Source organism: Oncorhynchus kisutch, linkage group LG16 (assembly GCF_002021735.2).
Source record: "Oncorhynchus kisutch isolate 150728-3 linkage group LG16, Okis_V2, whole genome shotgun sequence".
Classification (NCBI taxonomy): Eukaryota; Metazoa; Chordata; class Actinopteri; order Salmoniformes; family Salmonidae; genus Oncorhynchus; species Oncorhynchus kisutch.
In genome coordinates, this window is record NC_034189.2 from 27,988,708 (window position 1) to 28,004,612 (window position 15,905).

General features: G+C 43.2%; 1 protein-coding gene across 5 annotated transcripts in view; it reads right to left on the reverse strand.

The window, feature by feature from the left end:
• The window catches only part of nrxn2b (neurexin 2b), a 1,016,923-nt gene that overhangs the window by 564,262 nt on the left and 436,756 nt on the right, over positions 1-15,905 (reverse strand). For all 5 annotated transcript variants that reach the window (XM_031792165.1, XM_031792164.1, XM_031792163.1 and 2 more), the window contains one exon: positions 3,799-4,100. In XM_031792165.1, coding sequence (XP_031648025.1) covers positions 3,799-4,100 — 302 coding nt within the window. The remainder of the gene's footprint in view (positions 1-3,798; positions 4,101-15,905) is intronic.

A 15,905-nucleotide genomic window follows, 5' to 3' on the forward strand; every position in this document is an offset into this window, starting at 1 on the left:
AAATGTTAGAATAATACTAGAGAGAATTATTTATTTCAGCTTCTATTTCTTTCATCACATTCCCAGTGGGTCAGAAGTTTACATACACTCAATTAGTATTTGGTAGCATTGCCTTTAAATGGTTTAACTTGGGTCAAACGTTTCAGGTAGCCTTCCACAATAAGTTGGGTGAATTTTGGCCCATTCCTCCTGACAGAGCTGGTGTAACAGAGTCAGGTTTGTAAGGCCTTCTTGCTCGCACACGCCTTTTCAGTTCTGCCCACACATTTTCTATAGGATTGAGGTCAGGGCTTTGTGATGGTTACCCCATAACCTTGACTTTGTTGTCCTTAAGCCATTTTGCCACAACTTTGGAAGTATGCTTGGGAGTAATTGTCCATTCGGAAGGCCCATTTGCGACCAAGTTTTAACTCCCTGACTGATGTCTTGAGATGTTGCTTCAATATATCCACATAACTTTCCTAGATCTTGATGCCATCTATTTTAGTGCACCAGTCCATCCTGCAGCAAAGCATCCCCACAACATGATGCTGCCACCCCCGTGCTTCAAGTTTGTGTGGTGTTCTTCGGCTTGCAAGCCTCCCCCTTTTCCCTCTAAACGTAACGATGGTCATTATGGCCAAACAGTTATATTTTTGTTTCATCAGAGTAGAGGACATTTCTCCAAAAAGTACCATCCACCGTCTGGCTTTTTGATGGCGGTTTTGAGGCAGTGGCTTCTTCCTTCTTACTTTACTGTGGATATAGATATGTTTGTACCTGTTTCCTCCAGTATCTTCACAAGATCCCTTGCTGTTGTTCTTGGATTGATTTGCACTTTTGGCACCAAAGAACATTCATCTCTGGGAGACAGAACACGTCTCCTTCCTGAGCGGTATGACAGCTGCATGGTCCCATGGTGTTTATACTTGCATACTGTTGTTTGTACAGATGAACGTGGTACCTTCAGGCGTTAGGACATTTTTCCCAAGGATGAACCAGACTTGTGGAGGTCTACAACTTTTTTCTGAGGTCTTGGATGATTTCTTTTGATTTTCCCATGATGCCAAGCAAAGAGGCCTTGAAATACATCCACAGATACACCTCCAATTGACTCAAATGATGTCAATTAGCCTATCCGAAGCTTCTAAAGCGATGACATAATTTTCTGGAATTTTCCAAGCTGTTTAAAGACACAGTCAACTTAGCGTATGTAAACTTCTGACCCACTGAAAATGTGATATAGTGAAATAGTCTCTGTAAACATTTGTTGGAAAAATGACTTGTGTCATTCACAAAGTAGATGTTCTAACCGACTTGCCAAAATTAAAGATGGTTAAACAAGAAATTTGTGGAGTGGTTGAAAAATGAGTTTTAGTGGCTCCAACCTAAGTGTATGTAAACTTCCGACTTCAATTGTATACACGCCCCCATTCACATCGACAGGGCTGGAGTGGAGCGAGTTGAGAGCTTCATGTTCTTCAGTGTCCACTTCACTAAGGACCTATCATGGCCCAAATACACCAACACAGTCGTGTAGAGGACATGACAATGTCTCTTCACCCCCAGGACGCTCTCAGATCCTCAAACAGTTCTACAGCTGCACCATTGAGAGCATCTTGACTGGCTGCATCACCTCTTGGTATGGAAACTGCTCGAATTCCAACCGCAAGGCGCTACAGAGGGTAGCGGTTACGACCCAATATGTCACTGGGGTCGAATTCCCTGCCATCCAGGACCTCTATAGCAGGCGGTGTCAGAGAAAGGCCCTAAAGATTGTCAAGAACTCCAGCTACCCAAGTCATGGACTGTTCTCTCTGCTACTGCACAGCAAGTGGTAGCAGAGTGCCAAGTCTGGGACCAAAAGACTCCTGTACATCTTGGTGTTCATAAGACTGCTGAGCAGTTAGTCAAATTGCCTCCGTGACTACTTACATTGACCCTCTTTATTTTTGGCAATGACTCTCTTACACTGGCTCCATGCACACTCACTATACTCTACCCAGACACTCACACATACAGTATTAAACTGACAATCCAACACACACACACACACACACACACACACACACACACACACACACACACACACACACACACACACACACACACACACACACACACACACACACACACGCACACACGCACACACGCACACACACACACACACACACACACACACACACACTGCTGCTACTCTGTTTATTATATATCCTGATTGCCTAGTCACTTTTACCCATACCTACATGTACATACTGTATTGCCTCAACTACCTCATACCCCTGCACATTGACGCGGCGCATGTGACCAATAACTATTGATTTGAGGGGGAGTGGGGAGGGGTGTTCCTAATGGTTGGTGTACTTAGTGTACATGCACCAGTATGAATTAATGATTGTGCACCCCCCCAGCAAATCTCTCTGTCAGGGGGCTTTGCCCCCCGAGTTAAGCTCACAGGAGAAAGACGGGGAAGGGACATTAGCTACATGGCTATTTAAGCTACATGACTTTAGTGGCTCAATCTCTGCGTTTGCAGCAAGAATGACTGCTATGAAAGCCGATACATATTAAACTAGCTGGTCTGGAGAGATACTTATGAAAGATGATGCCACAAACTTACTGCACCATTGAGGCTCCTCTACCGGCAACACAACTTTTCTTTCTCCTGCCTGAGACTGAATTCTGCAGTCATTAAAAAGTCCAGGGGAGAGGAAGTAAAGGCTTTGTGTAAATGTTTGCCACGGCGCTGGACAAAGGAGGTGAGGTTGTTTATTTTTTTGTTTGTTAATGCATTCAAATCAGTCCTGGTTGCAATATGGGGCCTTTACAATGGCTATTATTAGGGCTGACAAGCCATTCATTCCAATTACAATTACCAAAACACTGGGAGAAGCAAGCAAGGCAAATGTAAGTGAAATTGATTACATCTCACAGCCACTATCTGCCAATTGATGACCTGGTATCGATCCTTTGCTTGTGCTGTTCAATTCAATGTGTGGTTGTGAGGGGTATACGTGTGCGCACGCACATACGTGCATGTGCGTGTGTGAGGGTTTGTTAGTGTGTGTGTGTGTGTGTGTGTGTGTGTGTGTGTGTGTGTGTGTGTGTGTGTGTGTGTGTGTGTGTGTGTGTGTGTGTGTGTGTGTGTGTGTGTACGCTGGTGCTCACATCCGCTGAGTGGGCTCCCTTGCCACCTATTGGCTGTGATTAGCTGGTTGTAAAGATCTATGGAGTAATGTGTTAAGATGGGGCTGAAATGCATCGTCTCTTCTGATAAATTAGAAAGCATCACATGCGGGTAAGTACATTACATGCATACATATATAAACAAGAACAGCTCCCATTGGTAGTGACTATTGAATGCAGTGTTCCCTATTAGGCTTACGTAGACATACAAGTACTTGATGTTCTAGATGTGTGTGTACTAGATATCCACCAAAATATAAATGAATGTGTGTGATGCTCAAGTACTGGGTCAGTTCTACTTCCTCGGTGATCTCAACTTTGACCCCCTTCCCCCACGTTTACCCCAATGAGAAGATGATATGGATCTTTGGTTGTTTTTTGGAAAGAAAACCATGACAACAGAGAGTGAAACAGCAGCATTCCTCTGCAGATCTCAACCCTGGAACTGGAAGAGAAAAACACCAACATTAGGTAGGGATCAAGCGACAGGAGAAAAAGGAAGAAGAAAAAGAGAGATATAGACGAACAGATAAAATAGCTTGAGAGATAGAGAGATAAGAAGGCCAAAAAGATACAGAAAGCGAGAGAGAAACGCTGCATAGAAGATGGACCAATCACGTCGTGTCTCTTTACCTGACGCAGGTTGCGGGTGACGCGCACATCGTGCCAGGTGTTGTCGTTGAACTTCCCGTTGACGGGCTCCACCAGTGCCTCGAAAGCGCCCGAGCCCAAGTTGATGACCAGCCACACGGCGCCGCTCTTCAGCGACAGGTTGACGTAGTCGGCCGACTTGCCCGTGTGCAGCATGAGGCCGTTGCGCTGCAGCGTGCGGAAGGAGAGCGTGATCTCGTCCGTGCTGCTCTGGATGGGCGTCAGCGACAGGTCGTAGCAGAAGAACTCGTTCCCCTTGAAGGTGGCCACCGACTCTTCCTTCCCTGGAGAGAGAGGAGAATGGAGAGAGAGAGAGAGAGGGATGAGGTTTTACAGTAATTGTTGGTCAATGGAGGACTGAGCATATACATGGCCTTCAGAAAGTATTCCTACCCCTTTATTTATTCTGCATTTTGTTGTGTTACAGCCTGAATTCAAAATGGATTACATTTTTTCTTCATATACACAGTATCCCATAATGACAAATTGAAAACATATTTTTAGACATTTTTACAAATCTATTAAACTAAATTACAGAAATATTTAATTTACATAAGTATTCACACCCCTGAATCATGAGCTATACAAGCATTTTCAAATCTATCTTCAACTAAAGATAAAACTAAAGTCAGAACTGTAACTCGGCCACTCAGGAACATTCACTGTCTTCTTGGTAAACAACTCCAGTGTAGATTTGCCCTTGTATTTTAGGTTATGGTCCTGCTAAAAGGTAAATTCATCTTCCAGTGTCTGGTGGAAAGCAGACTGAACCAGGTTTTCTTTTAGGATTTTGCCTGTGTTTAGCTCCATTCTGTTTCTTTTTTATCCTGAAAAACTCCCCAGTCCTTACAATTACAAGCATACCCAGAACATGATGCATCCACCACTATGCTTAAAATTACAGAGAGTGGTAATCAGTAATGCGCTGGATTAGATTTGCCCCAAACATAACACTTTGTATTCTGGACAAAAGTTCATTGCTTAGCCACATTTTTTGCAGTTTTACTTTTGTTGCAAACAGGATGCATGTTTTAGAATATGTACAAGCTTCCTTCTTTTCACTGTCAGTTAGTTAGTATTAGTATTGTGGAGTAACTATTAGTATTGTGGAGTAGTATTGTTAGTATTGTGGAGTAACTACAATGTTGTTGATCCATTCTCAGTTTTCTCCTATCACAGCCATTAAAAACTCTAACTGTGTTAAAGTCACCATTGGCCTCATGGTGAAATCCCTGAGTGGTTTCCTTCCTCTCCAGCAATGGAATTAGGAAGGACACCTTTATTTTTGTAGTGACTGGGTGTATTAATACACCATCCAAAGTGTAATTAATAACTTCACCATGCTCAAATGGATATTCAATGTCTGCCTTTTTAATTTTTTACCCATCTACTAATAGGTTCCCATCTTTGCGAGGCATTGGAAAGTCTCGCTGGTCTTTGCGGTTGAATCAGTGTCTGAAATTCACTGCTCGACCTTGCAGATAATTGTATGTGTTGGGTATAGAGATGAGCTAGTCCTTCAAAAATCATGTTACACACTGTTATTTCACACAGAGTGAATCCATGCAATTTATGTGACTTGTTAAGCACATTTTTATTCCTGAGCTTATTTAGGCTTGCCATAACAAAGTTTTTTTTTTAACTCAAGATATTTCCGCTTTTCATTTACAATGAATTTGCAAAAATTTGCATAACTATACATTGACAAAAAATATATAAATATAATCCTAATTCAGGCTGTAACACAACAAAATGTGGAACAAGTCAAGGGGTGTGAACTTTCTGGAGGCACTGTAGATCTGGCAGCACTGCTGTTAGGTGTGTTGATGTATTGGTAAAACGCATCAAAAATCATGAAAGAAATCATGAAACTGTAGTAGTGAGAGTGAGAGGTGTGAGGTGTGAGTGCTTGTTTAACATCCTTGTTCTTATTGTCAGTCAACAGTTAAAGCAGACAGCTCACACTACGGACACCTGCCAAGTCCCATTGAAACGACAGGGAAAGACACCATTTCCTCATGTCATTCCTGTCATTCTGTCATAAGAATGACTAAAGACGGCTCTCCACACAACATGGGAACTCGTAACTCTTCTCATTTACTTCTCTATGACCACGTACAGTGGCAAGAAAAAGGATGTGAACCCTTTGGAAATACCTGGATTTCTGCATAAATTGGTCACAAAATTTGATCTGATCTTCATCTGGGTCACAACAATAGACAAATACAGTCCACTTAAACGAACAACACACAAACAATAAGTCTTTGTTGAACACACTGTGTAAACATTCAGTGCAGAATTAGGACAAGTATGTGAACCCTTGGATTTAATAACTGGTTGACCCTCCTTTGGCAGCAATAACCTCAACCAAATGTTTTCTGTAGTTGCGGATCAGACCTGCACAACGGTCAGGAGGAATTTTGGACAATTCCTCTTTACAAAATTGTTTCAGTTCAGCAATATTCCTGGGATGTCTGGTGTGAACTGCTCTCTTGAGGTCATGCCACAGCATCTCAATCAGGTTGAGGTCAGGATTCTGACTGGGCCACTCCAGAATGAAGCCATTCTGTTGTTGATTTACTTCTGTGTTTTGGGTCGTTGTCCTGTGCATCGCCCAACTTCTGATGAGCTTCTTCAATTGTTTTTCTGTCAATGATAGCAATCTGTCCAGGCCCTGAGGCAGCAATGCAGCCCCAAACCATGATGCTCCCTCCACCATACTTTACAGTTGGGATGAGGTTTTGATGTTGGTGTGCTGTGGCTTTTTTTCTCCACACATGGTGTTGTGTGTTCCTTCCAAACAACTCAACTTTAGTTTCAACAATCCACAGAATATTTTGCCAGTAGCGCTGTGGAACATCCAGGTGCACTTTTGCAAACTTCAGATGTGTAGCAATGTTTTTTTGTTGTTGACAGCAGTGGCTTCTTCCGTGGTGTCCTCCCATGAACACCATTCCTGTTTAGTGTTTTACGTATCATAGACTCGTCAACAGATGTTAGCATGTTCCAGAGATTTCTGTAAGTCTTTAGCTGACACTCTAGGATTCTCCTTAACCTCATTGAGCATTCTACGCTAGGCTCTTGAAGTCATCTTCGCAGGATGGCCACTCCTAGGGAGAATAGCAACTGTGCTGAGCTTTCTCCATTTATAGACAATTTGTCTTACTGTAGACTGATGAAAATCAAGGCTTTTAGAGATACTTTTGTAACCCTTTCCAGCTTTATGCAAGTCAACAATTATTAATCTTAGGTCTTTTGAGATCTCTTTTGTTCGAGGCATGGTTCCCATCAGGCAATGCTTCTTGTGGATAGCAAACTCAAATTTTGTGAGTGTTTTTTAAAGGGCAAGGCAGCTCTAACCAACATCTCCCATCTCGTCTCATTGATTGGACTCCAGGTTAGCTGAGTCCTGATTCAAATGAGTTAGCCTAGGGGTTCATATACTTTTTCCAAACTACACCGTGAATGTTTAAATGATGTATTCAATATAGACAAGAAAAATACAATAATTGTGAGTTACTAGTTTAACTATTGTTGGGACTTAGTTGAAGATCAAATTTGATGATGAATTTATGCAGAAATCCAGGTAATTCCAAAGGGCTCACATACTTTTTCTTGCCACTGCACCTCTGTGTACCAGGGTCTATCAACAAGCTGCCTTCCCAACAGTCCAGTGATCCACACTGACAACACTGTCTTGTTGTAATTTCCCCATGCCCCCACAGTCTGTGTAGGGGATCCAGCTCTGATAATGAGGTTTACCAGGAAATCAGGGGGAATCAAGGGGAACCCTCACTGTATTGGATAATCCCATTCATCCCAAAAATGTATTACTGCAAATCACTCTAATCCCTAGACACATTTCCCAGGGGAGGGTGGAGTCGAGATGGCCACATAGATTGAGAGACACCATCTCCTGAGCACTGAGTTACAATCTGGAGCCGAGAGTGGCGGGAGTGGAGCCGAGAGTGGCGGGAGTGGAGCCGAGAGTGGCGGGAGTGGAGCCGAGAGTGGCGGGAGTGGAGCCGAGAGTGGCGGGAGTGGAGCCGAGAGTGGCGGGAGTGGAGCCGAGAGTGGCGGGAGTGGAGCCGAGAGTGGCGGGATGCAGCCTTAGGTGATACAGACTTAGAGAGGACATGGACTAATTTTCTATAGACATAGGATTGCTGTAATGTCACTAATGTGTTAAAATAATGACTTTTCAAGCACAACAATTATGGTGATTTGACTATGTATTTAACAAGTCTGATTGTATGGAACATTAAGTCATACAGGCTTTTCTTTTCAAATGTCAGTCATCCAAAATATAGGAACGCCAGCACATACATTATGTTGAAAATACACACAGGCACACACGCGCACACTCAAAAACACTATCACCCACAAATGAGGGAGCCAATGAATCCTCTGCTTTTTGTTTGAAATTGGAATTCAGAGTAAGCTCAGATGAGGCGGAAAGGCATCATGGCGTGGAGGTAGAGAGAGGTAGAGAGAGGTAGGTGGGTAGGTAGGTAGGTAGGTAGGTAGGTAGGTAGGTAGAGAGGGAGGGAGGTAGAGAGGGAGGTAGAGAGGGAGGTAGAGAGAGAGATATTTATATCTTGTAAACAGAATCCTCACGGTCACTGTGAGTGGCGTCATGCCCATAGGGGGCACAGAGGCACGTGCCCCGTCAGATTTGTTCTGCATATATATATTATGCAGTTGAAATCGGAAGTTTACATACACTTAAGTTGGAGTCATTAAAACTCGTTTTTCAACCACTCCACAAATTTCTTGTTAACAAACTATAGTTTTGGCAAGTCGGTTAGGACATCTACTTTGTGCATGACACAAGTCATTTTTCCAACAATTGTTCACAGACAGATTATTCCACTTATAATTCACTGTTTCACAATTCCAGTGGGTCAGAAGTTTACATACACTAAGTTGACTGTGCCTTTAAACAACTTGGAAAATTCCAGAAAAATATGTTATTGCTTTAGAAGCTTCTGATAAGCTAATTTGCATTATTTGAGTCATTAGGAGGTGTACCTGTGGATGTATTTCAAGGCCTACCTTAAACTCAGTGCCTCTTTGCTTGACATCATGGAAAAATCAAAAGAAATCAGCCAAGACCTCAGAAAAAAAATTGGGGACCTCCAAGTCTGGTTCATCCTTGGGAGCGATTGCCAAACACCTGAAGGTACCACGTTCATCTTTACAAACAATAGTATGCAAGTATAAACACCATGGGACGACGCAGCCGTCATACCGCTCAGGAGGAGATGAACGTACTTTGGTAAGAAAGGTGCAAATCAATCTCAGAACAACAGCAAAGCACCTTGTGAAGATGCTGGAAGAAACAGGTACAAAAGTATATATATTTCCACAGTAAAACAAGTCCTATATCGACATAACCTGAAAGGCCGCTCAGCAAGGAAGAAGCCACTGCTCCAAAACCACCATAAAAAAAAAGCCAGACTACGGTTTGCAACGGCACATGGGGACAAAGATCGTACGTTTTGGAGAAATGTCCTCTGGTCTGATGAAACAAAAATAGAACTGTTTGGCCATAATGACCATAATTATGTTTGGAGGAAAATGGGGGATGCTTGCAAGCCGAAGAACACCATCCCAACCGTGAAGCACGGGGGTGGCAGCATCATGATGTGGGGGTGCTTTGCTGCAGGAGGGACTGATGCACTTCACAAACTCATCTCATATGTATACTGTACTCGATATCATCTACTGTATCTTGCCTATGCTGCTCTGTACCATCACTCATTCATATATCCTTATGTACATATTCTTTATCCCCTTACACTGTGTATAAGACAGTCGTTTTTTGGAATTGTTAGTTAGATTACTTGTTCGTTATTACTGCATTGTCGGAACTAGAAGCACAAGCATTTCGCTACACTCGCATTAACATCTGCTAACCATGTGTATGTGACAAATAAAATTTGATTTGATTTGAAATACATGGCATCATGAGGTAGGAAAATTATGTGGATATATTGAAGCAACAACTCAAGACATCAGTCAGGAAGTTAACGCTTGGTGGCAAATGGGTCTTCCAAATGGACAATGACCCCAAGCATACTTCCAAAGTTGTGGCAAAATGGCTTAAGGACAACAAAGTGAAGGTATTTGAGTGGCCATCACAAAGCCCTGACCTCAATCCTATAGAAAATGTGTGGGCAGAACTGAAAGAGCGTGTGCGAGCAAGGAGGCCTACAAACCTGACTCGGTTACACCAGCTCTGTCAGGAGGAATGGGCCACAATTCACCCAACTTATTGTGGGAAGCTTGTGGAAGGCTACCCAAAACATTTGACCCAAGTCAAACAATTTAAAGGCAATGCTACCAAATACTAATTGAGTGTATGTAAACTTCTGACCCACTGGGAATTTGATGAAAGAAATAAAAGCTGAAATATATCACTCTCTAATATTATTCTGACATTTCACATTCTTAAAATAAATTGTTGATCCTAACTTACCCAAGACAGGATTAAATGTCAGGAATTGTGAAAAACAGAGTTTAAATGTATTTGGCTAAGGTATATGTAAACTTCCGACTTCAACTGTATATCTATTTCTCTTTAATACTATTTAATACTATTTGCCATATTTTAGTTAGTTATCCCAGATATGTTCTCCATCTCCCAACCCAACCTGAGCTACCAAGAAGCCATTTCAGGCTAAAAATCTGGTTATTTAGACAAGCTAGCTATTCTATCTTAGCTGGCATGCCTGCTGTCAAGTTCGGCAGTCTTTAGAAATCAAGCAATAACCAAATTTACTGAATAAGACTGAATAAGCCAGATTTTAGCAGAGATACAGAGAGGCATATTCTTTAAAAAAAAGAACCACTAGCCAGAAGGATACAGACAGCCCAAGAGCTATGCAATTTAAAAAGAATAATAATAATTATACATAGAATTAAGCATTAGGATTATAGCTTTAGAATGCAGGAGTTTTGAAAAACACAAAATTGTCCAATTCTCCCAAGGGACCACCCCGAAGCCACCCTCACATACTTTGTGCTACCTCTGAGTGTTTGGGGGTATGACGGCCCTGGTCTCTGTGGTGCTGATGTAGTATGAACAAAAGCGTGGCAAATGGATCGATGCAGCCATTTTCAATTATGTATTAAGTTGGGAGAGAGAGAGGAAAAAGCTGAAAAAAACAACTGCAACGAGCAGCTTGTGATTGCTTTCTATGAGCTGTGGTGTCAGAAGATAGAGATTGAGCTGCTTGGAATGAAAGGAGGCAGCTAGCAGATAATATATATATTTCGGTTTTTTTTGGCGGGGGGGTGGTTTAGGCAAAGTTAATGTACTCACTGGTGGCTGACAAAAAGGAAACAAAAAAAGAAGATACTGCCTGAGCACTCAGACTGACAGGAAAGGACAAGGGGACGCATTTCACCGTCGCACAACGACACTGTATTGATGAAATGGGGTTAGTGCCATCTCTGACCGTGGCATGATGCATCGCTGCGCAACGTACAATAAGACATCTTCCCGAAACCTATTGGAGGTCTCTCTCCATCTTTCTCTCTCCCTTTCTCTCTCCCTACCTCTCTCTCGCTCCCTTTCTCTCTCCCTACCTCTCTCTCCATCTTTCTCTCTGCTTGTCTACCTACCGCTCTCTCTGCCTGTCTCTCTCTTATCTCTCCCTGCCTGTCTTTCTCTTCTCTCTCTTTCTCTCTCCCTGCCTGTCTCTCTCTTCTCTCTCTGTCTCCCTGCCTGTCTCTCTCTTCTCTCTCTCTCTCTCTCTCTCTCTCCCTGCCTGTCTCTCTCTTCTCTCTCTCACTCCCTGCCTGTCTCTCTTTTATCTCTCCCTGCCTGTCTCTCTTCTCTCTCTCTCTCTCCCTGCCTGTCTCTCTCTTCACTCTCCCTGCCTGTCTCTCTCTTCACTCTCTCTGCCTGTCTCTCTCGCTCCCTGCCTGTCTCTCTCCTCTCTCCCTGCCTGTCTCTCTTCTCTCTCTCTCTCCCTTCCTGTCTCTCTCTTCTCTCTCCCTTCCTGTCTCTCTCTTCTCTCTCTCTGTCTGTCTCTCTCTTCACTCTCCCTGCCTGTCTCTCCCTGCCTGTCTCTCTCTTCTCTCTCTCTATCTGTCTCTCTCTCTTCACTCTCCCTGCCTGTCTCTCTCTTCTCTCTCTCTCTCTCCCTGCCTGTCTCTCTCTTCTCTCTCTGCTTGCCCTTCTCTCTCTTCTCTCTCTCCCTGCCAACAAAGCAAATTAAACAAAACAAAGACAAAAACTGACATTAAAAGTAAACATTACACACAGAAAACATTTCAAGAGAGTAACAACCATTAAAACATTCTATTATTAGTGATTAAAAAAATGTAGTATAACATTTCAAATGCTACAGTATGTACAATGTTGTGATACTCTCTCTCTCTCTCTGTCCTTAACTCCCTCTCTCACCCACCCACCAGCTCAAATCTCTTTTTATATAGCCGGAGCGCTTACAGGGGTTGACTCAGTATAGCAATAGGCAGGAGTCAGGACACACCTAAGGCTGGATATGCTGGCATAATCTCCAAATCGCTTAATGCAACACATCACAGGATAATGGTAGCTTGCTTGCTGGTTATCGTGCAGAACGCCCTGTGCTCCCTCGTTTTTCTCAGAAGAAAGAAGGGAAGCCTTGTTTGAGCAATTCATTTCAGTATACATTTCTGGACTGCAACATTGTAAGATTGTGCCCTCTGTATACACTGAGTGTACAAAACATTAAGGGCACCTTCCTAATATTGAGTTGCACCCTCCCCCCTTTTGCCCTCAGAAAAGACTCAATTCGCCGGGGCATGGACTCTACAAGCTGTTAAAAGCATTCCACAGGGATGCTTACCCATGTTGAATCCAATGTTTCCCACAGTTGTGTCAAGTTGGCTGGATGCCCTTAGGGTTGTGGACCATTGTTAATACACACGGGAAACGGTTGAGCGTGAAAAACCCAGCCGCGTTGCAGTTCTTGACACAGACCGGTGCACCTACTACCATACCCAGTTCAAAGGCATCTAAATATTTTGTCTTGCCCATTCACCGTTTGAATTGCATACATATACTACCATTCAAAAGTTTGGGGTCACTTAGAAATGTCCTTGTTTTTAAAGGAAAAGCTAATACTTGTACATTAAAATAACATCAAATTGATCATAAATACAGTGTAGACATTGTTAATGTTGTAAATGACTATTGTAGCTTGAAAAGGCTGGGGGGTTTTATGGAATTTCTACAGTACATAGAAGGCCAGCCTCCCGGAGTCGCCTCTTCACTGTTGACGTTGAGACTGGTGTTTTGCGGGTACTATTTAATGGAGCTGGCCGTTGAGGACTTGTGAGGCATCTGTTTCTCAAACTAGACACTCTAATTTACTTGTCTTCTTGCTCAGTTGTGCACCGGGGCCTCCCACTCCTCTTTTTATTCTAGTTAGAGACAGTTTGCGCTGTTCTGTGAAGGGAGTAGTACACAGCGTTGTACGAGATCTTCAGTTTCTTGGCAATTTCTCACATGGAATAGCCTTAATTTCTGAGAACAAGAATAGACTGACGAGTTTGAGAAGAAAGTTCTTTGTTTCGGGCCTTTTTGAGCCTGTAGTCGAATCCACAAATGCTGATGCTCCAGATACACAACTAGTCTAAAGCGGACAGTTTTATTGCTTCCTTAATCAGCACAGCAGTTTTCAGCTGTGCTAACATAATTGCAAAAGGGTTTTCTAATTATTAATTAGCCTTTTAAAATGATAAATGTGGATTAGCTAACACAACGTGCCATTGGAACACAGGAGTGATGGTTGCTGATAATGGGCCTCTATACACCTATGTATATATTCCATCAAAAATCTGCCATTTCCAGCTACAATAGTAATTTACGACATTAACAATGTCTACATTGTATTTCTGATCTATTTGATGTTATTTTAATTGGCAAATGGCTTTTCTTTCAAAAACAAGGACATTTCTAAGTGGGCCAATGCTTTTGAACGGTAGTGCACACAGTTCATGTCTCAATTGTCTCAAGGCTTAAAAATCCCTCTTTAACCTGTCTCCTCCCCTCCATCTACAATGAAGTGGATTTAACATGTGACATCACTAAGGGATCATAGCTTTCACCTGGATTCATCCGGTCAGTCTATGTCATGGAAAGAGCAGGTTTTCTTAATGTTTTATTGTCATTATATTTTTAGAGCGCAACTTGGCATATATAGCAATTCGAAATGTCAGACGGGCTCATGTTTCTAACTTGATCACTATTAATCCGAATAATTTGAGTGCTCTTCTCGACCATTGATGGCCTGATAAATCCTCTCCCCGCAAACATATGTAATCTTTCCTCCACATCTAAATGTGACAAGATAACATTAGGCTGGGTATCAGTCAAGCAAGACCTGATGAGAAGTTTGATATGTGCTCTAGCCGACCACGCAAAGGCACTATGGATTTATTTTCCCTGGTTGACGCAGACATGCTCAGGAAAGCGATATCACAACATAAGCCTTTGACCTGCCTTCTCGATCCTATCCCCACCACCTTCTTCTGAACAGTTTTTAATTGCATATCTGAAGAAGTGCAAGCTATTGTGAATCCCTCCCTGTTCACAGGCACTTCCCCCACTGCACCAAAAACTTCTATGGTGAAACCCCTTCTGAAGAAAAGTAATCTAGATACTTCAGCTCTTAGCAATTTTCCGCCAATCTCCAACCTTCCATTCTTCAGCAGAATTCTGGAGAAATTGGTGGTCAAACAACTAAATAATTTTTTAAGTGCCAACTGGTTTTCGTGCCCACCACAGCACAGAGACAGCCTTAGTTAAAGTGATAAATGATCTTAGAGCCATAACAGATGCCAAACAGCTCTTGGTCTTTGTACTCTTGAATTTAAGTGCTTGCATTCAACACTGTTGACCACTATGTCCTTCTGGACAGACTGGAGAGATGGGTTTGCATCTCCGGTCCAGTTCTAAATTGGTTTAGGACCTATTTAACCGGCGAGAGTTTGTCACCCTTGGTGAGCATAACGCAGAGAAAATACACATCATGTGGCGTTCCACAAGGTTCGATGATTCAACAATTGAAATCACTGACAGAGAAAGAGCTAATGAAACACAAATTGACATTTACAGTAGTTGGCTGGCTAGTCTAACATTGACTAGCTTTCAATATATATTTCAAGTACACTCGAAAACAGATATTTATCTTGTTCAGTCTGGGAGCTAGCTATCTATTTCCAGTAGTGTGTAACTGCAGCCCACAATTTGGGTTGTTCCTGCATGTGGGCATTCCTCAACACCCCCCCTCAAGCATCCTATTGGTTCTTTCATGAACACGCCCCCTCCCCTTCCCATCCTTCTCGAGCATCCCATTGGTTCCTGCATGAATGCCTCCGCCCGAGCACTTCATTTGCTGCTACATGAACACTCCCCCCCATCCATCACGACATCCTCATTCTTGTGACACTTTTGAATGTGGGTCAAAAGGAAAATTAAACTGAGTTTTTCTTGAGGAGTCCTCCTTGATAACTAGCGGGAACGACACCATGTCCTTTGCTCCCACCTGCCAAACACCTGCCCTTGCAGTCATTAACAGAACTTCGGGAAAACAGTGCCCGACAGGCGGAGGCGAAGGACACTGTCTAACGGTCACCTTCACCTCCTGTGCACTTGAGAAAACCGTGCCTAACAGCCGGGGTGAAGGACACTGTGTACCGGTCTCCACCGCTTTCAGATAGCACAGCAGGCGGAGGCTTGGGAGACACTGTGTGCAAGCTAGCTTGCTAGTTAGCAACACTGTGTGCTAGCTTGCTAGTTAGCTAGCTAACACGATGTAGCCCCTGCTTCCTGTGTACCCAAAGAAAACCATGCCCGACAGGCGGGGCAAAGGACACTGTCTACCGGTAACCCCTGCCTCCTGCCAGGACGGACCGCAGGCAGGAGGCTGGGGCAACACCGTGTGCTAGCTAGCTTGCTAGTTAGCGACACCGTGTGCTGGTTGGTTAGCTAGCACACAGTGTTGCTCCTGCCTATGCCTGCTGTGTACCGGAGAAAACCCTTGCTGTTGTTAACAGAACTGTGGGAAAACAGTGCCCGACAGGTAACG